Source organism: Hoplias malabaricus, chromosome 8, assembly GCF_029633855.1.
Source record: "Hoplias malabaricus isolate fHopMal1 chromosome 8, fHopMal1.hap1, whole genome shotgun sequence".
Classification (NCBI taxonomy): Eukaryota; Metazoa; Chordata; class Actinopteri; order Characiformes; family Erythrinidae; genus Hoplias; species Hoplias malabaricus.
The window spans coordinates 15,054,942-15,078,358 of record NC_089807.1 but is presented as its reverse complement, the minus strand read 5'-3'; the positions used below and the strand labels follow the sequence as shown (position 1 = coordinate 15,078,358).

General features: G+C 37.8%; 1 protein-coding gene across 1 annotated transcript in view; it reads right to left on the bottom strand.

Annotated features, from left to right (window-relative positions):
* Window positions 1–1,021: 1,021 nt before the first annotated feature.
* The window catches only part of hpse2 (heparanase 2), a 64,426-nt gene continuing 42,030 nt past the window's right edge, over window positions 1,022–23,417 (bottom strand). Inside the window, exons 7-12 of the mRNA XM_066679818.1 lie at window positions 22,755–22,848; window positions 20,796–20,902; window positions 19,027–19,141; window positions 13,355–13,500; window positions 9,423–9,569; window positions 1,022–2,474 (exon numbers count right to left, since the gene is read on the bottom strand). Of these exons, the coding sequence (XP_066535915.1) occupies window positions 2,312–2,474; window positions 9,423–9,569; window positions 13,355–13,500; window positions 19,027–19,141; window positions 20,796–20,902; window positions 22,755–22,848 (772 nt within the window). The 3' untranslated portion in view covers window positions 1,022–2,311. The remainder of the gene's footprint in view (window positions 2,475–9,422; window positions 9,570–13,354; window positions 13,501–19,026; window positions 19,142–20,795; window positions 20,903–22,754; window positions 22,849–23,417) is intronic.

The window sequence follows — 23,417 nt, the reverse complement described above, 5'->3', positions numbered from 1 at the left end:
TATTTCTGACATTCTTTTGTGTTTAGGCCCAGATATAAATCACTAGGCTCCCCCAGTTCTTTCATCCTCTCACCTTACACTCCTCAACATGTGCAGCTCTGATTTAGCCTCTCTGAACCACAGCACATCCAAAACTAGCTTCTGTTAAGCTAGGTCTTCTGAGGCCATAACTGGTCAGATGTATACATGATTTCATAGGGTAATAAATGATAATACCAACAGTAATGTTCGTTTTTTTTTCCCTTTGACCGATGAGTGCATTTGGTTCTGTAGAAATAAGTAAAAACACGTGAGCTCAGAGATTCAGCAACACCTGGTGAACAAAAACAGTCCACAAGCAACAGTGCTGCACATTCCAGCAGAAACAAAAGACAGTTTTGTAACTTCATTTTATTGCAAATATGTATTTTAGGCAAAAATAATATTAGATCAAATCTTGTAATAAAATAATGCTCCAGTAAATCAGAAAATATGAACAACTCCAATAATCAATAAACACATTCATATGGGAAAGATGTTCACCCTGAACAAACTCACTCAGAAAAGAAAAAAAGTGAACCAGGTTGTGCTCTGGCTGATCTTGCCATACGTGGCATCCTCTGAGTACACACCATAGAAAAGAATGGAGGTCACCAAATAAAAAGCACATGACTAACATTTGACATCTTCAGTTATGACACATTTCATAGGTGTTTATCTTCCACAAAACATGTAGGTATTGTAAACCAAACCATACAATGTATATTATTTTGTATTATACATGTAGACAAGCACTTTATTATTATTTTTTTTAATAATTTGCATTGGCAAAATGAGTCTCTACAATTCATGGTTAAAGGCACTCTCATATGCTACAAAAGAAACATATAATCCACTGATAAACAGTTAACTGACCAAAAACATCAAATGTTTTCTTTGAACAGAAAAATGTACAAATATACTTATATATATTTATAAATAATATATGCACAAGAAAACAAGCACACTTCTAAAAAACTATAATAAACAATTATGCTCAAATCTGTTCAAAATAATTTGTTATAATCAAGCTTAATATTTACCATAGGTCTAGCAGCACAAATGATTGTCTGGACATTTGTCTACACAAACTTTATAAGGTAGTGCTGGGTACAGTTCTAATAAAAGGTTCTTTTCATAAGCCTGAGATTAGGGACACAGGCTTACAGTGCTGTGGCAAAAAGCAATGCACCATGTGTGTGTAATAACACGTGCAATATAGAGCCATGACAGGAAGCTACAAAATTACTAAATGATACACAAACGGAAAGAATATATTCCATTGTCATGAGTTTAGTTACTGATAGCTCTGTCTGAGTCAGTTTAACGAGCCTGGAGCTTAAAGAATAAGTTATTGGTAAAACAACTGATTACATTACACTGGACAATAGTGGTGCACACTGGCATTTTCGGGATTCATTTCTGAGTCATTCATATGTACACCGCAGGTTTTCACGCACTATGATACATAGCTATGTTGGCTCGTGGGCTAGTGGAAAATGTGACATCACTGCACTGCAGGTCGGGATGTTCCATGAAGTAGAAGCAGAAATTTAACATTTTAACAAGTTCTTTTTTCCTTCCCTTTGTTGTCTTTCAAGGGGTTAAAAGTTGAAGATTTTTTTAGCTTATATAAGTCTATAAGTTATGATGACAAGGATTTAGATGTTGAGCTTTGATTTACTGTACAGAGATAATGGATCGAGAACCTGGCTTTTTGCCCACAGCTAAGCCTTCCTTTTTTCCTACTGGCTTAGTTTTACTTACAAGATCACTGAGGAGGAGGAGGAGGAGGAGGAGGAGACAAGGAACTTAGAGAATGAAGTGTAAGGACACTCTGCTGTTGACTACATTTAACAATTTAAAATGTTTAAAAACGCACCTGGTGTTAGCTAGCATTGCCACAGAAGTAGGGATTTTATCTTGAGTTCTTTAGGAAAGCCAGAGTTTGGATACTGCGATGCAATTTACACAAAAACACTGGACTTATCAAAGAAGGTGCCTCCTGACATTCACCAAAACAACATAAAAGCAACAAATAGCAACTTTGCATTACTTCAAGGCAAAAACAGCCTGGAGAAAAAAACAAGGCTTTGCTTGTACAGTTAGTCTTGCAATAAAAAAAAGAAAAGAAAAAAAGCTGCTGAAAGGTACATTCAGTGCAACCCTTGCTTGCATGAAGGGCAATCCTTTCAGAATCTCTGCATAGGGATGCAAGACCACAGGGAGTGACTAGGAGTGCCACAGTGGGCTGGTGCATTGCGTTTGATTGTCTGAGGTAAGAGTGTGTGTATTATCTTCGACAGGCATAGGCATTTATGTTCTTGATGACATAGAAGCCAATGGAAACAGGCGGCATAGCTATTGTTCGCCCTGCTCTGAGCGTTCGTGGCTTCAGTTCAGGGAACATGTCACTGTCTACCATGGACAAGGGCTCTCCATTCAACTGCACAAACCTGTAGAGCACAATAAAAAGCATGTGTCAATACCACATCACACTGATCTAATACACATTGTTGTAATATATAAAATAGCCTTTTAACCGTAATATTTTTTGTATTATTGTATTATTTCTACCGCTTTAGAAAACAAAGCGGGGGGGGGGGGGGGGTTGAAAAGCTTTCAGCTAAATAAAAAAATGAAATGGTAAAAATTCCAATGAAATAACATCATAATAGTGTTAGAATCTCTCAAAGAAACAGCAGACATATCAGGGACTTCAATCTGGCGTCCCACAGGGCTGTACAGCATGAAGAGCTGCTGTCATAAATATATTTTGAACTAACTAAGTTGCTTTTTGATCCACTGGGTGGCGCCAAAGTGGCATGTTGCAGCCTGAAAAGAAACAAAACTATAATAAACCCAAATAAATGAATGATTTGAGACGGACTATAGTTACGTTTCTGTAATTTGTTAGTTTTGTTAAATAGAGATCGAATACACAATCACTCCCACTGAACAGCACAAAGAACAGCATTTATTTCAATCTTAATTCATTAAAATTATGCCCAGATGGAGCTAACCAATATCTTAGTAACACAATCAAGGACAAAACCCAGCTCCTCAAGCATTCATTCCTTTTTCATGCATGGTTCAGTATGAACCAAAACCTTCATTTTCCACAACCTTGACATAATCCATCTCCTAGGTGCTGTTGCCAAATAGGAGACTGATTTGATCATCTCGTTCCACACTGTGATAACACAGATTGAAATGATCTGGAAACCAAGATTCTTTCTGAGCCTGCCTGTTGCCCATGGGCCTGGAATTTCCACCTGGAATCCTGCTGCAGGCTACGCGGTGATGCAGTGTGACACAGCAAGCTTCAGAAGCCACGCCAAGGAGCAATCGTCTTCAAAATCACCTCTTTCCATAAGAGGGATTTATACATGTGAGTTAAATGGAGAATGAGAGCTATGGAAGCATGCAATACATGGCACTTCACTAAAGGCCTCGACAGAAGGTTGTGTCTGTATGTCCTTAAGATAAGATGTATATTAAATTAAAGTCTCCTAATGGTTCCATATGCTGGAGTTGGAGCAGCTCCTGGTTACAGATGTAGGCATGTGTGTGAGGGAGACATACCTGACAAGACAAATGCCCACAGGGCACCTAGACCGCAAATGAAACCAGTACTCTGTTCTGTGTACATTTATGATCACATACCATAAGCACAAGAAGACACGTATGTGGATGAACATTTCTACATTCTCTGAACTCAGGACTGGACAGATTATTGTAACCAGCCTCAAAGAAAACTTCAAAATGGAAGAATTTGCAAGTGCCATGTGCGCAGTATACAACAAAAGTCAGCACACTGTTCAGTATCGTTAAATCATGAATAACTTTCAAAAATAAATAAGCATTTATATAAAGCACAGTGGCGCAGCAGGTAGTGTCACAGTCACACAGCTCCAGGGACCTGGAGGTTGTGGGTTCGATTCCTGCTCCGGGTGACTGTCTGTGAGGAGTTTGGTGTGTTCTCCCCGTGTCTGCGTGGGTTTCCTCCGGGTGCTCCTCACACAGTCCAAAAAAACACATGTTGGTAAGTGGATTGGCGACTCAAAAAGTGTGTGTGTTGCCCTGTGAAGGACTGGCGCCCCCTCCAGGGTGTATTCCTGCCTTGCACTCAATAATTCCAGGTAGGCTCTGGACTCACCGTGACCCTGAACTGGATAAGTGCTTACAGATAATGAATTATATAAAGAAAAACATGATTAAATAATTATACAAATTTTAAATAACAGAACTGTTCTGAATTCTAAACTATAATGTGGTGACAAAAGTCAGTTAACTTATATTTGACATGCCCCTTCTTGTTGTTCTGAGACAGCTACAAGCCTTGTTGTATGGATGATACTAGTGCAGCACCTACATTTAAAGAGAGATTTTACTATTCTTCCTAAATGGTTCTTTTCAGCTCTCTTTGCTGGAGGAGTTAGGTTCCTCTACTTTTCAGATCAGGTGACATTCTTTCCTGAACATTTCTTTCATGGCAAGTGTCTTTACAGTTGGAATTATCTCCCCTACACCTGGGGAAATTATACAACCCTGTAATTATGCAACCTTACCTATGTTTCACAGCTGGCACTATGCAGCCACTGTAGTAGCCTTGGCCAGGTCCACATCAAACAAGCTAAATCTCATCTAATCCAAACAGGTTAATCTTAGTGTCATCTGATCAGAGAATGTGCTGGCAATACGCATTAGGTTTCTGCTCGTGTACTTTTGCTAACCTTATTCGTACTGTATTGTGCTGCTTTGTGAGGAAATATTGCAATAGAGGCTGACTTCATGCAAGGTGCACTCGGTTTAAAGGTTAGAGAAGTGAGCTTGGGACAGAAAAGTCAATAAACAAAATAAAATAAAATAAACAGTTGAGTGAGGTGAGTGAAGAAACGATAATTTCTCCTCCTTCAACATTCATGGCTGGAGGTGAGTTGAGAGCAAAGCAACAGAAACAATTAGTCCTTTAGCTAGTTACAATCCACTCCACACACCATTGTGGTATGATTTTTATAAGCAGTTGTGAAAACGAAGATTTACTTATTTCTTTTTTGCAGCTTGATTTGTTTACATTTAAAAAAAAATGTAAAAAATGTTTTGCGCACCCTCACACCTACCTAAAGTACCATAGTGTTATCTAATCAAATGTGCTACAAAGATTAAACAGAGCTACAAGTACGGAAATCATCAGCTATCACTGACAACCAAAACATCCAAAAACAGAGTGTAAAGGAAAGTGTGACACAACGGCAGACCTTTTAAGGAAATGTTTAAATCTAACTTCCTGGCTCAACTTTCACGTTTGTCATGTGTGTTCTCCCGCCTGACCAGATGCTGCCACTAAAGCCTTACTAGTTAACACATACATTCAATAAATCTGACAAAATGTGATGTACTTTCAATATATGAGCGAGCATTAAATCTAGATTTCTAGCCAAGTTCTTTCAGGAGAGGATGGCGGGATGTTGACATTTGATTCCCTTAAGTCGCTCAGTAAAACAGAACTCCTAAATAGGCATCTCATGTTCCACATAACTCTTTCCAATAAAGCCATTAGGCAGCAGAGGTTGGATGAACAACAGGAGGCTACACCCTCCAAAAAGACTGTAATAAACTCAGCACCACTGCAACCAACTCATAATTGTTTGTTTCATAACTCTTCAGAGGTTTAGTCTGCACCCTACTCTCTATTAGCCATTGCATGGCATGTCCAGGAGCAGTGGAGTCCCGTTGATTAGAAACAGAACAGGTCTCACTCCACAGGTCTCATAAAACTTCAAGCAGGTAACAAGGAAAGCCATCAGGTTAAACACTGTAGTGAACTGGCCGATCGTATGTATTAAGCAAGAGTGGCTTACAGCAACAACAAATATGTACAAACATGTACACACAGTCATATTGTGTGCATGTAAACAAAACTAAATTATAGAGACCAGGATTTTCCCAGCATGTAAGACATTTACTGCTAAACTACAGTGCTTTGCTCATAAAAACTCCACCAAGTGATGCTTATAATTTAATCCTCTCTGCTTACATGTTTCTGGAACAGTCACCTGGTTTACTACATGGTTTTGTTTTGACAGCTGACTTGGACGAGACTACAGCATCATTCCAGATTCTAGACAAAAGAAAGGCGCTTTCCCAACATTTAATATACTGCTTCCTCCTCAAACTACACCTCAAAGAACATTAAAAAAGTAACATTTTTAACTGGAGGAAAAGGACAAACTACAACAATGAAAAAGATCCTCATCACACTGTGGGAAACTTTTAACCTAGGAAAACCCGTAAGAGCAGTATGCGGAGTCTGAGAGTGTTCAAGTGTAGCCCCGGAAAATGAACATTTAATTTGCCAGCATAGGCTTTGCAGAGGATTTTAGCACCGGAATGTGTCATGAGTAACTTTATAGGCTGCGTGTATATGTTACTCACTCAATTTGGTCTGGAAGGCACTGATTCAGCCCATATGGAGCTCTGGGCATTTCAAAAGAGAAATACCCTGGATATTTTGCCATTACTTACAGCACAGAAAAATGTGTTGCGGGAGAACTGGGTTAATTAATCTAATGACTACAGGGGCCAGTTTAAAACAGCCAGATTAAGAGCAGATATCAATGTTTATACCAAAAGAAATCCATAAAAATTCTATACAGCATTCTAAAATGTTATATGGAAAATTCTGAGCAGTGTGAAGCAATTAATAAAGTACTGTACTTTCCCGATATTATTGATACTGTTGGAAGGTGAACCTCCATCCCAGTCTCAAATCACTGACAGACCATTTTGCTCAAGGATATCTCTGTATATAGCACCATCGTCCTTCCCCTCGACTCTGACCAGTTTCCCAGTCCCTGCTGCTGAAAAACATCCCCACAGCCCGATGCTGCCACCACCATGTTTCACTGTGGGGATGGTGTTCTTGAGGTGATATGATGTGTTGGTTTTGGGGCAGACACAGCGTTTTCCTTAGTGGCCAAAAAGTTCCATTTTGGTCTCATCTGACCAGAGCACCTTCCTCCATACATTTGAGGAGTCTCCCACATGCCTTTTGGCAAACTCAAAATGAGCCTTCCTACTTTTGTCTGTAAATAAAGGCTTTTCTTCTGGCCACTCTTCCATAAAGCTCAGCTCTATGGAGTGTATGGCTTATTGTGGCCGTATGAACAGATACTCCAGTCTTTGTGTGAGAACTCTGCAGATCCTTCAGGGTTACCTTTGGTCCCTGTGCTGCCTCTCTGATTAATGCCCTCCTTGCCCGGTCTGAGTTTTTTGGTGGGCGGACAGATTTGTTGCAGTACCATGTTCTTTCCATTTGATGATAATGAATTTGATGGTGCTCTGGGGGATCATCGGAGATTTGGAAATTTTTTATATAACCCAACCCTGGATTGTAATTCTCAACAACTTTCTCCATGGTCTTAATGGTGTTGTTTGGTTAGTGATGCCTCTTGCTTAAATGGTGTTGCAGCCTCTGGGGCCTTTCAGAAAAGGTGTATATACTGACAGATCATGTGACACTTAGATTGCACACAGGTGGACATTTTTACTAGGCATGTGACTTCTGAAGGCAATTGGTTGCACCAGAACTTTTTAGGGGCTTCAGAGCAAAGGGGGTGAATACATATACACATACCAATTTTCCTCATTTCACTTCACCAATAAGATCATTTTGTGCAGATGCATCACATACAGTTTAGATAAAAAAATAATAATAAAAACATTTAAATACCAGTTCTAATGTTACAAAATAGGTAAAAAGCCAAGGGGGTGAACACAGGGCACTGTATTATGGTAAACTGATTATAATTATTTGACATACTAATACATGTTTCAAAAGCAGCAATGATAATGTTTTCATGAAACCCTATATGAATGATTGCATTCTTCAATATAATTGGCAATTGGTTTCTACAACTGTCTTCAGGACAATCTATACTATCTTCTATTTTCTCCCTCTTTCACTATAAAATGTATATGCCAAAATATGGCTCAACATGGTGACTTGTTTATTTGATTTCATCAGCATATGGTTTAAATATGTTGTTCAGTTTCAGTGCTTTTTTTGCCAGATATTTTTATAAACAGAAAACAATATTATTTGGACTCCGTTGAAAAAATAATTTCGCCACAGTTACCACTGCAAAATGTGTTTTTTTTTCTTTTAACTCTAAACCAATCAGTGCCATAACACCATACGCTTGCACTTAAATCTCGATAATAGGCCTTAGGTTTACGCAGGGATGACCTAAAGGATCACAGAATTCCACATGAAACAGAAAATATCAACAACATTTAAATACTGGCCAAACTGCTGCCAGCAGCTTCTAAGGGAAGTTACTTATCACTGCACAGTCAGTTTGTTTTCAGTTTCAATAAGCTGAGACAGTTATTATGCTAATCCCATTTTATGGTCCATTTTGATGGCAATGTTTCAATGCTTGGTTTTCTGATAGTACCAGCAATGAGCTCCAGTGTTGCCTGAACATTTGCACCACTCAATCTCCTAGAATATGTTTTAAGAGCAAGCCATTCATATTGTTTTAGGAATAGGCAAATACTGAGCCATTTACTCAGCATTCATAATAAAAAGAAACACTTGGCCATGCCTTAACATTGCCATCACACTATTTTGTCAGTATCTGATTTACTTTTTTCCGCTTCAAACGTAAATCCAAGACTGCAGAGATGAATTTCAAAGAAAAAGGTTTATTCATTCTGAACACCATGTACGTAGGCTTGTTTGTCTCAGCTCTACTTTGACTTCCTTGGATAAGTTATCTCTAATAAAATCATGATATGAGTGCAAAATGGAAAAATCCTCATAGCCCATTTAACTGATTTGAGGGGATTAACTGTGTTGTTGTAACCCAGGTCTTTCTCCCAGTATTTTCCTCATGCTATTTAGTCTGTTAGATCAGTGTTGGTGAAAGGGGAACCATCATTGGTGTAGAAGCTAGATATTTTGTTAGAAAACAATTAGCTGAGCTCTGTATGTCTGGGATCTTCTCAATGACCACAGAGCGTGAGACATACATTATTTCAACTCTCTCTAAGTTAATCTTTTTTGTGGAAAAAACAGCAATATCCTGATCTTCAAAGATTTTTTCAGTAAACTGAGAAACCAACTTTTGGTCACAGTCTCAGGCAATAATGTGTGAATGAGCTGAACTGCAGAGATTGAAGATAGCTGATAATGGTTTCATGACACGCTAATTCAACACAAGATCTTGGGTGTGGGTAAAAGTAATTTTCATGCATTATTACTCAGTTTCTCAACAAGATGAACAGCACAATACATTTCAAATTTCACATGTTCTCTATTTACTTCCTAAATAGCACTTTTATATTTAACATTTACATATAGACAATCCATATTCTTATATAGAATATTCACTTACTTTGAGTGAAGGCCTTCTGCTCCAAAAGGTTGTAACAGGTATTGGTGGACAGTTTTATTACGTAACGTCCCAGCCAGCTTTATTTTCTTTCTTGAACGATGCAGATTAATGATGTAGATTGTTACAGATCCTCTGACATAATTGTGACTATAGGAAATGGCAAGGAAAAAGAAATTGGTGAGAAATGGTCCAAAAGCATGCTGAATCTTTAAATAAGTATTCATTCAAACAAGTATTCATCTACTAAAACTTCTAAAACAATAGACACAAAATAGAACAGTAAACGTGATTGGGAGCTGGAGCAGCACTTATAAAAATAATGCTTAAGATCAGATGTTGGGGATACAATATTAGACAAAGATTAATTATGGCACAGTTCTAAGACAAACATGACAAAACTGGGGCTTTTAATAGTTGTTAAAATAATAAAATTCATCCTGCATTTATACTTCTTTTATACTCTTGATGAGCCATTCATCTGTGCTTATGTGTCTTTTGTATTGACCTGTGCATTTTTGGACCTTGTTTTGACAGGGGGCAGGTTAACAGGAGTAAAATGCCCTGGGAAGAAGGCATGTCATGCATGCTTAATGTCATCAGCAGTTCATCTCAAACAAACTATATTACCAAATATTTGTGAACACCTTCTCATCTGCAGGGTGCACACTGGGTAAAAGCCCAATCATGACATATACACTTTGAAAACACTCTGTTGTTTATATAAAAAAATATGTGCCTGTCTACATGCTTTATTACAGGAGCCTGTTTAGGAGGGAAGCTACTAGCGTAGTAAGTGCAGGTGTTGAATAACTAAAGATAACTTGCTGCAAACTAATGCATGAAAAAAGCAGACTTGAAATAAATTTTGTGTTTATTTTACGTGAAATCCACTATAATAAAAACATTTTCATAGCCAATCATGATGTGATATTTTACTGTGGGAAAGTGGAGAAATACAATGTTAAAAAAGCAAACTTTCTAACAGAAGAAATGTTGAATGAACCAATCTCTACACACTTTTGGCCATGTAGGGTATTTAAAATGAACCACTGATGAAACATACACAACCAAATTCATAACAGGCCTTATTCTCAGGGCATGCCTTAAAACTCTTGCCCTGCCTATATATAAAAAGGGGGGAAAAACAAGTACAAATACAGGAGCATAAAGCAAAAAAAAAAGGTGAATAAAGACAGAAAATCTGAGGGTAAATTAGAAAAAGGAATGTAATAAAAGAGAAGCATTTTTGTTCACAATATCTTACTATTTTTACAACTATTAACGACCCCAATTTGACTCCATAAAAATTCAATAAGTAGAAGGACGTAAAAGCAAGAACAACACAGCTGTAGTGAATACCACATGTTGCAGAGGAGCAAGTGAGCAGGTCAGAGCTTGGCTTTTGTCAGACAGGTCTGTTAGTAATCTCTCTGAGCACAACCATCCTGGCATCTCATCCATGTGAGTCTTTACACTTTGGCATACAGTGAACAGAGCTTGTGGAACTAAAGCAAATTTGAAAAAGACCAAGAAACAAAATGAAAACAATCCTCATGTGATATGTATGTGGTGTCTCAGTTTTAACAGAGTTTAGTAACTTAGACAGAGATTTTCCGTTTGACTCCATTAGATGAGACAAACATATTGAAGCGTGATAAACAATACCTAGAAAAAAAAACCTGAACTTCTCAAGCATTTGCATTGGGAACATAAACATTTAATATTTTGTTTGATGTCAACTAACGGTTCAGGCACATTTTGGACATCACAAACCATGCTGCCTTTGGTGTATGGAAGCAAACTGGAAAAGAAAAAAAAAAAAAAAAGGAAAGGGAGATCTGTTTTGTATTTGTGTAAGGGTGTTCTGATGAGTTGAGCTGGCTCAGATAAAAAAAATAAATAAAATAAAATAATAATAATCTGTGCCTTGCTTAACTAGTCATTCCAACAACTGACTGAATGCAAACCACACAATTTGAGGGAGATGAATTTAAGCAGTTTGTTTATGCATTGCTGCCAAAAATCAAGGTTCTGATCACCCATTTGTCTATGAAATCACACAAATTTTATAAAATTTTGAAAAGCACTACATTTTTTTAGTTGCAAGGAAAAGAAAAATTGAAAACATGCCAACATATGATATCAGTGTACTGCTGAGAGTCACATTGTGAAATAGTATTTTAAAAGTCAGAGGATCTGGCAGATTTTCAAAACACTTTATATGTCTTTATGTATACAGTCAAATGCAAAATCAACATTACACAGAGGAAGATATGATGAAAACAGTAGACCATTGCCTTTCATTCTTGGAAGATATGATTGTCCTTCAGCAAGTGAGTTCTCCAATGAGCACAATTCAGGCCACTTGGGCCACTCTCCAATTATTCACCTTCATGTAGAAGCTGCAAGACGAGGTTAAATGAAGTAAAACTAACATGAGCACAGAGAAATACGTAAGAGCTTCTTTTACTTGCTCCTTACCCCTCTGGGCTATTGCACTAAACTAAGCTATTTAAAGGCACAGGGGCTGAAATAGACTGGTCTAAACAGGGCTGTATAGATGAGGGAGAATGTTGCTGTGTTGTTTGATCCTTTTATTACACACCATATCACAGGATCTTCATTAAGACCTCAAAAAACTGAGTTAACTGAAAAGGGGGTATGATATGTCTCCTTTAATTTAGTGGTCACATTCTTACTCACTCAGTTCAGAAGCTAATTTAATTTCAAAGGTGATATTACTTTGACAAATATGCAAGGACTGTGTGAATTATTTGAGTCTTCTCCTGTATACTGCTTTTCAGTTCTGCAATACTGCACATGCCCTCAGGATTTCACCTGCAACCTGATAGGTGTAATTCACATCCACTGATTTTATGGACACAAAACAAATTTAACCTGCTTCAGTTATCTCTGAATATTTGCTGTACTTATACCAAATTTTTGACCAGTTATTTAAATTCATTTGTCATTTATATTTTATCATTCATACTTTATTCATCAAATATGGAGGCAGCCATGGCCTAAAGGTTAGTGAACTGGACTTAGGACCAGAAGGTCACCTGTTTGATCCCCTTGACTAGCAGGAAAATTGAGGGCAGGGTGGAGTGAAAGAACAATGCTGTCTCCTCCCTCAATCCACACCTGAGATGCCCTGGAATGCTCCCCGGGCGCCAAGGGTGACTGCCCACAGTTCCAGGTGTGTGTGTTTGTTCACTGCCCCTAATCACCGGTGTGTGTGCGTGAGACAATAAAACACGAATATAAATTTCAATATCAATAGGGTGCGAAAGTTAATCTGGATCCCTGGATGAGACTACAAGAAGCTCAGGCCTGAGGCCAGGATGTGCTGTAGTAAGACACGCTGTAACTGAGCTCAGGCAGGACTTTGGTCCGTAAGTCTACACTGCTGCTGACAAGCCAGCAAGACCTATGCACATCATGAGAGTAAACGATAACCATCAAAGGGACTGGTTGCATTTTTATCTGGTCTGGAGACAGACCCTCCTATTGTCCGATTACTCTGCCCTCCCTAGCCAAAAAATCCCTCTTACCTACCTGAGCTGGGAGAAAGGCCTCTACTGCCTTTCAGCAACTCTGTGACAGTAGAAAGGGCCCCTGCACACTTGATAATTGATACTTGTTAAATTTTATGGCTTTTCACTTTGAAAGAGTGGGTGTCTGGAGTCTATAATTTATGTGCTTGAGCCTAAGCAGATATATAGAACTGTGTAAACCACTCTGGGCAGTCTTCTCAAATAACAGAGAACCTGGCATATGACAGTAATGCCTGCCAAGTAGACCCTAATTGCTCAGGCACTTAAATGTTTATGAAGGAAAGTGGCATGCCATGCTGCTACATCTGCTTTGCTCTTACTAGAGTTCATGAAAACGTATCCAGAGATAAAACACAGACACACAGACAAACCTACTTGTGGAAGCTGGTACAGTGTGCATAGATGCGCAGCTTGTCTCTGATGACTTTTCCGGGGCGTGGCTTCCTCTGGAGCCCAGCAACATGCACTGCTAGCACCCTGGGGCCCACAAGGCGTTTAAAGAGCAGAGAGAGCCAGTAATCCTGTAACGGCAATATACACACATTGCACATGTTACAAAAATATTCTACTTGTTACTTGTTTTACTGGGGCCAGGGCATGTCAACACACGTTAGGTTGATATATGACGCCACCAAATATTATTAGTGTGGGTCACTGCTGGAGAAGAACAAAAAAATATTCTTAAGCAAGTTATTCATCCAAGTAAATGTTAAATCTCAAAACAGTTTTAATTTTAGTGTGATAAGACTGAAATATCTGCCTGAAATTAAAGATGAAATACGTGAAAAAACAAATAGAGAATCACAGCTGTTGATATGTGTTTCGCAAACCAGTCTCCTCTGCTGTAGGAGATTTGTGCACTTTCATTCTGTGGTTAAACATTCCCACTCATGCCGCTGCCATTTATTGAAAGAGGCACTTTCTTGGATGTCCAATTTGGGAAATATTACTATAGATATTATTTTGAAGAACATTCTTTTATAAGCAAGGGTTAGCAAAGAAGAGAAGCATTTATTTTTTGACCAGAAAAAAAATGCCTGACTGGATTCAAGGTAACAGGATGAATGTTTCCTTTTCTATGAGAAAAATATATGTACTTTCATAAGTTCATGTGCCTTTATCCTCACAAAGCACTGGTAAATTAACTAAGGGCATGATTTCAGCCAGTCTACTTTCACTGCAGAAACGTTGGTAGTGTTTTGGTACCCCTTGTACTACGTGTGTGGAAGGTTTTCCCACTCATTCAACAAATTATGTCTGGACGTTTATAAATAGCACCAAATTAACAAATCTATTTATAAACAATTATTCTAATTCAGTGCAAATGTACATTTTATTTTGTTTACCCCAAGACACAAGTTTAATCACAGTATAAGTTTGTTTAAGAGCAGAAGCCACAAGACAAAATGTACCTCTTTTCAAACTCTCTCCTCAAATCATGACTCATAAACTATCTAGAGTTGACTGACCATGGGGCAGTACTTTTGTTAACAAATACTGAATGCATAAACAGAACCAATACCCTCTGTCAGTCATTCTCAGGACTACAGTAGATTAAGCTTAAATCTTCTCATCAGTTCCTGAATTCAACACCTAATTGAAAGTATTTGAAACAGCATGTGTGTATCAGGAAGTTCCCATGCAGCCCTGCATATGGCAACATTTAAAGGCTTCTTTTTTTAGGGAAGCTTTAGCTTAATAGGCTCCGGCAGCCAATAGTATACAGGATCTGCTAGTAACTGGGGAAAGGAGTCTTAGCAGAATGACAGTTGCTCTGTATTTTTGTGTGTTAAAAACTTGCATTGTTGGACAATGGAATTGATCAACAAGGGGAAATAAATGTCTAAAATGAATCCAGCATTACTTGATTTACTTACATAGGGCTAAAATTTCATATGAAAATATGAGTTCAAAAATATACTTTGCTTTTTAAATTGTTTCAACATTTCACTGTCCAGATCAAAAAGCTCCATAAGAAGATGGTGATGAAATAAAGATGATAATATGAGAGTTGCAGCAGCAGCATTTGTGCATTTTGATAGTTGGAGGAAAGAGGTGTACCAGATGGCTGAGTTTGCCTGCCAGTAAGTATCAGGAGTGCGGCAGGTGTACTGTGCCACAATTCTGAACACCATGGTATTAATGCAATTCAGGACTCCCTAATCATCACCATACCACATTCTACACACACACTTATAGTCTGCTTGTTGAAATACTTGTTAGTGTCATAGTCACACAGCTCCAGGGGCCTGGAGGTTGTGGGTTCGATTGCTGCTCCGGGTGAGTGTCTGTGAGGAGTTGGTGTGTTCTCCCTGTGTCCGCATGGGTTTCCTCCGGGTACTCCGGTTTCTTCCCACAGTCCAAAAACACATGTTGGGAGGTAGATTGGCGACTCAAAAGTGTCCGTAGGTGTGAGTGAGTGAGTGAATGTGTGTGTGTGTCTGTGTTGCCCTGTGAAGGACTGGCGCCCCCTCCAGGGTGTATTCCCGCCTTGTGCCCAATGATTCCAGGTGGGCTCTGGACCCACCGCGACCCTGAATTGGATAAGCGGTTACAGATAATGAATGAATGAATAAATGAATGAACATTCAGTTTACTGAGAATCTAGGGAATGCAAATCTGTCAAGTACATAAACAACAAAACCTAAAATTAACCATATGAATAAAATCAGCTATTAAAACAGGGAATATATATCTGATATAACTCAGAAAACAGGCAAATCAAAGGAAATCAGTCTCTACAAAGACCCAATTAATTTCTCAGCGACCAAAGAACATCTAAATGCTGCTCGGTAGTAACAACAGATAACAATGAAAGAATGGATGAAAGGAAGCGTCTAGGAAGAAGAGAGGAGTGGTTTTGGGGATGACAGAGAGGGATGGGGAGGGTCAGTGCTTGGGCCAGCCCTGCAGGCTTGACTGAAGTTTTAAAGAGAGTGGGTCTGGACATAAATTTCTCTGCAGGCCGACAGGTTGGGCCTGTTGTGAATTCTCTCAGTGGGAAGTCTGGCAGTTCCCACAGACACCCAGCTATGTTTAAAGCATTGTGATCCTAGCAGGGGGTGGCTATTCTAAGGAATGACCAGATATTGAATCACAAGGAAAAATGACTTTTCAAAATGAAGAGCTTTTGATGAAAGTCAACTATGAAGAGAGAAATTTATGGAGAGAAGGGTTTTTTTTTTTTTATAGGCAGGAGAAGCTGAGGTGCCTTGGATAGTGATATTACCTCTGCTCCTGTGGAGAAACTGACACACTATGTATTTCAATAGCCTTCTGAAGTTAGTTTTTACTTACATAGTTAAACTAAATTATTGTCCCTGTTTTAGTCCAAAGATTTGCTCATTCATTCTTTTACAAACTTTTACTTTTTGAATTTGAAATTCATTCAGCTATACTTAATCTAGAGCCCAATGTAAGTATCAGCTGCTGTAAAATGTCATCAATAAATCATTTTTAAAACAACCAGGCAGGGATACATTGTGGCTGTCCAAAGAAACACATGTATCTCCAGAATAGTAACTTTATAGGAGAAGGAAATATCACTGTTAACTTCCAGTGGAAGTCAATGTAAAAAGATTTCATTCCACGTCATTTTGAAGCATTTTTATTGGCCAATATTCATGAAAAGTTCACACAATTTGAAGGACGGCTGCTGTGTGCTGTGAATGATGTAGTAAACTAAAAATTCAGGAAAAATTTAGATAAATATTTTATTGGTAACAGTCTTCATTTAAACATGAGTGTGGCCTGTGGAAACAAGCTCCAGATATATACATAAATGTTGATATAATGTGTGTTTGTGAAATAAATATACCATGAGATTTATTGTAAATGCAATAAAGAATCAACAAACGTAGAATCTGACCTAAAAAAATTGGAATGGGGCAAAATAAGGGTAAAAAGTCTATTGAATATTAATGTTACATATTTTTAAAACATTCTACCATAAGCAAGTGAATATAAAAGTTATATTAGGAGCATCTACCAAAAGTTCAGTCTTTGTAAGCAAAGATGATTCATGGCTCATCATTGTGGACCAAATCTTGTGAGAGAATTTCAACTCTTTTAAAAGAACATTTCTCAAATTATATGACAAAGAATTTTTTCAAACTACTATACATAATATTATGAAAAGGGAAATCTCATTCTGTATAATGCAAGTCTAGAAACTGTTGTTGAATTTGGGTCCTTTGAGCACTTAAATGGCATCCCATGAGAAACTGTCATACAACTGTGATACGCACTGTGACACTGCAACTATTAAGCGAGAAAAAGGTTGTTACATTTTATGGAGAAATGCGATCAATTTATGTGGACTGAAATTCAGAATGCCAGAAAGACCAGGGACATGTGTGCTTAGAGGAGTCCATGTTTAATTTTGTTATAGAGAAAAAAGGGATGTTGAGTTCTCTGTGCCAAAGGTAAAAGGGTCTATCCAGGTTGTCAATTCTAGGTACAACAGCCAAGATCTGTCATGGTTTGGAAGTGTATCTGTGCCCATTGCTTGGGTAATTGCTTATGTGTGTATGTACAAGTGCTGCAGAGTTGGCGTTTGGAAATTTAGAGAGACATATGAAGGTGACTTTTTTATTTTTTTCTCCCGCAGAAAGTCCATGACGGTTTCAGCAAAATAATGCCAGGATTCTTTCTGAACATGCTACAACAGCGTGACTTATAGGCACAGCATGAGTGTTCTGGAGTGTATGGGCCTGCTATCCAGATCTGTCTCTTACTGTGCATCATGAAGTGAGGAATCAGACAATGATGACAATAGACATTTGAGGAGCTGAAGTCTTGTGTCAAGCAAGAATAGGCAGAATTCCACTTGCAGCAACTGCATTTAATATTCTCAGTTCCCATACAAGAAATGTAATTTAACAAAGCAGCAAACATTTCTCTGTCCCAAATTATTTTGCGTGTTGCCATTATAAAATTTAAAATTTGTTTATAATTATAAAAATATGGTCAAAAATTTCTCATTATATTTTGTAAGTTAAATATAGGTTGAAGGAAACAAAAATATATTTTTTACAAAAATACCAACTCTTCCAGAATTGGAGTTGTATATTTTATCTAAAGGATATAATTCAAGTCAATTCTTTTTTTACTTTTTTCAGTGTTATTCAAAAACATCTAAATAAGCGGATGCTACACCCAAGGAATGTAATTATTAAAGACTGGCTTTTCACGTACTTGAAGGTGCTTATGATGCTATAATTTTCTGACCCTGTTGTTTTATAGCCAAAATGCAACAGGGGTATTCATAATAAATTTGAATTTTAATTAAAGTCTTTTGTTTGCTCATTCCGTAGGAGGCTGACCCCTATAAATCGTGTAGGAATGGGGTACAAAATACTTTGGACTAAGCTGGAATAGCCTGCTAGCATAAAAAGCCTGCGTGCTGTGGTAGCAGCTACCTGCAGAGTGGCCAAGGCTCAGATTGCATGTCTGTTATTATCTAGCTGTTCCACACACACAAAGTAGAGCACACATGTTTGAGGTGCACAGGAGAGGAGGGGGGCAGATGACACTGTCCTGGGGTATTTGACAGACGGTTAGAGTTTCAGTGTACCTCACATCAGCTGCCCAGTATTCAACACCACTAAACACCTTTCATCTTGGCTAATAGGTCCCACGGGAAAAGTTGCAAAATGCCCAGCCTGCAGACTAAAGAGAACTGTCTGAGACACTTGCTGGCTCAAGTGACTGAAAGAGTTTCCAAATGAGACAAAAAAAAATCAGACCTATAATTAATGATTAGTTTGTGTTTAAAGATTATGTCATAATTTTATGCACTGGATAAACTTATGAATTAGTGGCTACCAAACAATAGAACAAAAGTGTTTGTTGTGCAATCTACCAGGGTCTCTGTATGCAATTTACCTACATCAATTCCAAGGACATATCCATATTTTACCCCATTATTTGTGCTGAATTAATATTCTGTACTAAATTGGACATTATCCACAAAAACTGAACACCATGCACCTTTATCTGGATGCTATATATGCTTTATATTTACACATTTTACAGTGTTAACTTACAGGTAATGGGTTGAAGTACTGGTCCACTAGGTGGCTGTATCCGTAGTCAAAAAAGGAGTGTCGTAGAACAACATCAATTCCTTGTAATGCAGAAATTCCAAGTGTGTTGAGCCATCTATTCCAAATAAAGAATTTAATCAGTGTATACAAAATGTAACAAAATACAGAGAGAGAGAGAGAGAGAGAGAGAGAGAGAGACTCAAAACATTTACAGTTTTTATAAATACAATAAAAACTAAAAGTGTAACTTGTTAAATCACTTGAACTTTATTTACAAAGGAGAGAAGTGTCACTCATTTCTAAGAAAACACTGAGCACATTAAGGCAAAGAATTTAGGTCTTTCACCATCTTCAGTTCGTAATATCATAAAAAAAGACTCAGGGAATGGTTGAAAATGCTGGTGAAAGTGTGCAACCATCAAGCCCTAAACAGGCATTTTTTGAGAAACCGTTATGCTACCGTGATGGATATGGGCTTGGGAGTACCTTGGACCAGCAAAATGGGAAAACCATATATCAGTTTTGCACATCTGAGGTGGACCAAAACACAGTGGAAATGTTGTCTGTGGTCAGAGGAATCTACATTACAGCTTTTTTTTAGGAAAAGCTTGTGTTGTATTCTACCTGTCACAGATGAACAAGACCATCCGGAGTGCCTGCAATAAAAGTGCATAAACCAGTATCTGTGATGTCATGGGGGTGCATCAGTGCCCATAGAATTGGTAATCTGTAGATATTTGAAGGTACCATTGATGCAGACGATTATATATTTTTTATGTATTTTGCAGAGACATATGCTGCCGTCAAGTCTATGTCTTTTCCCAGAAATTCCATGTTTCAGCAAGGAACTGCCAGGCCTCATTATGCATGAGTTTCACACATGTGTAAAATCACTGCTCAAAATGGTACTGGAGGCAGCACTGCCTTTGAGGCAGAAGGAGCGTAACTGGGTACCAGCCATCAGGTGTGTTTGGTTAAAATGTATTGGTGGAAATGTTCAAATACTGCACCATAAAGAGGTAATAGCTTTGCCTACACCCTCATGTTTGCCTGCCCTGACTGACAGAAATACCTCTGGAAGAATGAATGTGCAATATAACTTTACACTTCTTTCAAAATTTGCTGGAAGTGATGCAAGAATCTTAGTATATTGTTTTACTTGAATGGAGAATAAAGAAACTCGCTGCTTTAGTGGAAGCTGTATTATAATGCTCTGCTGCCTCTGAGGCAGATTCTGAAGTACATTCATGCTCACTTTAGTTATGACTGCAGCCTCTGAAGGAGGTATAGAATGTTATGTATCTTATTAAGCCATGCTTTAGAATGTCCCAAGTGCACGTTCTCTCTTGCTATGGACTCTCTCTGTGATTCTCTAAGAGAAACGTTTACAGTTCCTTTGCAGACCCCCGCTGCGCCCCCCAGGGATCTGCTATGGTCAAGGCATCTCTGCAAGGGACTTCACTTTTTAGTGCCACGATAACACACAAGAAGCAGGGAGGGTAGCCCCACTCATTGCTAATCAACATACTTTTGCATGTTGTTCAGCCTGAAAATTAAAATTGGAAAATGAATAGGCAAAGTGGAAATGAAAAAAAGAAGTCGTCGGTAGATGGTTTTTATTTAGCTTCTTTTTTTTTTTTTGTCACTGAAAGCACCTACAGGCCTAAAAACTAAATCTTAAAATGTCACTTTGACTTTTATTTATTCACTTTTCATTTTGTGGGAGTATTTATACCTCAGGCTTATCTGAATGACGACACTATACTTACAAAAAGCCAGCAGCAAATGTGTCAGACAAATTGTTTATTCCTCCAGCCCAGGCAGGCCCAACTCCACCCAACCACACCCTTTTCTCAGGAGCATGAATTTTAACAATCTGTAGACAGATGTAAAGATGCACATAAATGATTAAAAGATTTTGTATCATGATGCAGTGGCAGATAAAAGACTAACATAAAAATATTGTCTTCAGGACAAGGAAAAAAAATACAATTGCTTAAATGAATAAGTATAAAATGCATATGAGTGGAAAATATGTTCACTAACTAAAAGACAAAAAAGATTACACATTTGACAATATTTCAGATTGCATCTCTACAGTTGTCAATAATGTAGAGATGCAATCTGAAATATTGTCAAATGTGTAATCTTTTTTGTCTTTTAGTTAGTGAACATATTTTCCACTCATGCATTTTACACTGCAGAGATTATGCTAGTGTTTCGTTTTTGTTGTTGGTTTGCTTTTTGTTTCTTGTATTCATTATCAACTAATCTTGCATCTAGCACTTTTGCTACATTTATTACATAAACCAAGATCACAATATTCAATTCCATATTTCAGTACCAGTTTTAATTATTTAGGTTTTTGATCATATCTCAAATGACCTCATAACTTACATATACAGTTCTTATGTTGGTAGGATGTTGTTATATTGGTATTACATTGGAGTTTCATTGCTAATATTAGTTCATTTACAAGAATGAATCCTGGTCCTAAATAAGGAATAGATAAATCTTAAATATCATGATGTATATACTGATGTTATAAAACTATTAACATAAACCCAAAGATAAATGTTTCACAAAATTTTTTTTTTTCATTTCAGCATCATACAAAGTACCTAGCAGCAGAATTTTATTATCTATCAAAAAGGCTATATACTTTCAGGCTAAAGCAAAATAATCTTATAATAAATTTAAATTTAATATAACTTTCACTATATGTGCCACCGTAGTGCTTCCTATGAGTTAAATAATGAAGGAACTATTGCTGTAATTTTGCGCTACGCCTTAATTTCACTGCAATATACAGTGACCACATAAACAATTTTAAGAGCTGCCTTTCATATTGTCACAAATCATTATAGATACTAGCAGTGCACAAAGCATTACAATTGCTTTGTCCTCTAAACACACAAAGATACATTCCTAAATGGGGGAATAAAAACACTCTTGGGGACATTGAATTATACTTATCTCATTTGCCAGAAAGTGCCCTAATGTATCACCATTTTAGATAAAGGCTAAGTGGACAAGCTGTCTTTTGAACTCTATAGGGCCTCAAAACAATTTGGAGGGTTAAAAGACTGGGCTGAAACAAGCTGTTGACCTGAACTATTGTTCTGACATCATACATGGGTACTAGTTTCTGCCCCACAATTTATGTGATATTGGTGAAAGGAGCCAGTTTCCTTTTTAAATTTCTCCTCAGTTGTGGGGAATACTGTTCCAGATGTGAGTCTGAAATGCACGAAAAAAATAGCTTCATATTTAAAGACAAGGACTCAAGAGGAAATGCTTTGTTCAGAGTTTTGAAACCGGGTACAATATTAACTGTTCTAGGAACAAGCCTCCTGTTGCAGACCATGATATTACATCCTAACTAGTAAGTTGGAACTCAATTTCAGCACAAGACTCATCTTCCCTAGTGTCTTAACCCTTGTTCCCTATGCAATAGTCTAACCATCAATTTAACTATGGCTTGTCAGAAGAGTGCACCTGCAAACAAAGAGTACAGTTGGCTAATTAGAAGGGAAAGACATAATGAGGACACAAGGGAGGACACTTCACTACTTCCACGCCCCAGACACTAACAGCCTAGACATTTGGTGTGAAAAAAGGACACAGCAATAAACTCAATTGTGTCGATTAAAGGTTTGTATTTTCAGAGTACTATTCATTACACTTGGAGTGAGCTTAATACGTCTGTTTCCTACAGAAATTCTCACCTTTAACACTTTGTTGATCTGGCCTGTCAGGGTATCCAGAAGCCGGGTCTTCATAAAGTCCTCCACTTTGGTCACTCGCCTATCAATATAGTAACTGTGCAGACAAGAGTACATATCAGTAAATCTTGCACTACTAATTATCTAAAATATCAAAATATACCTAAAATATCTAAATATATGTAACAAGCCCCAAACATGAATGTATACATTTCACCCCAGTTCCACAGCCCTACAGCAGCCTTTTTCACAACAAAAACTAGAAGGCAAGGAGGGAGAAATGTGCATGCGCCTTTCTGATTTCTGAGCAGGAATCTAGAAGCTGCAGCTGGAATGGGATACACCAGTTGCATAGCCATGAATTGATTTTTGGGTGGAATTGGGCAAAAGCTTGGATGAAACTGAAAACTGAAAAATGTTGTTTTTTTGAAAAATATATTGATACCAGCAACATATTCCCAAGTTGGTATGGGAAACAATAGACCACTAACATTGTGTTATTATGCCCAAACTAAATAGGTTAATTTTCCAGTTTAAAAAGAGCATCTCCTAGAATCTATGTTTTTCAGAATTACAGGTGCTGGTCATGAAATTAGAATATCATAAAAAGTTGATTTATTCCAGTAATTCCACTCAAAAAGTGAAACTTGTATATAATACTCATTC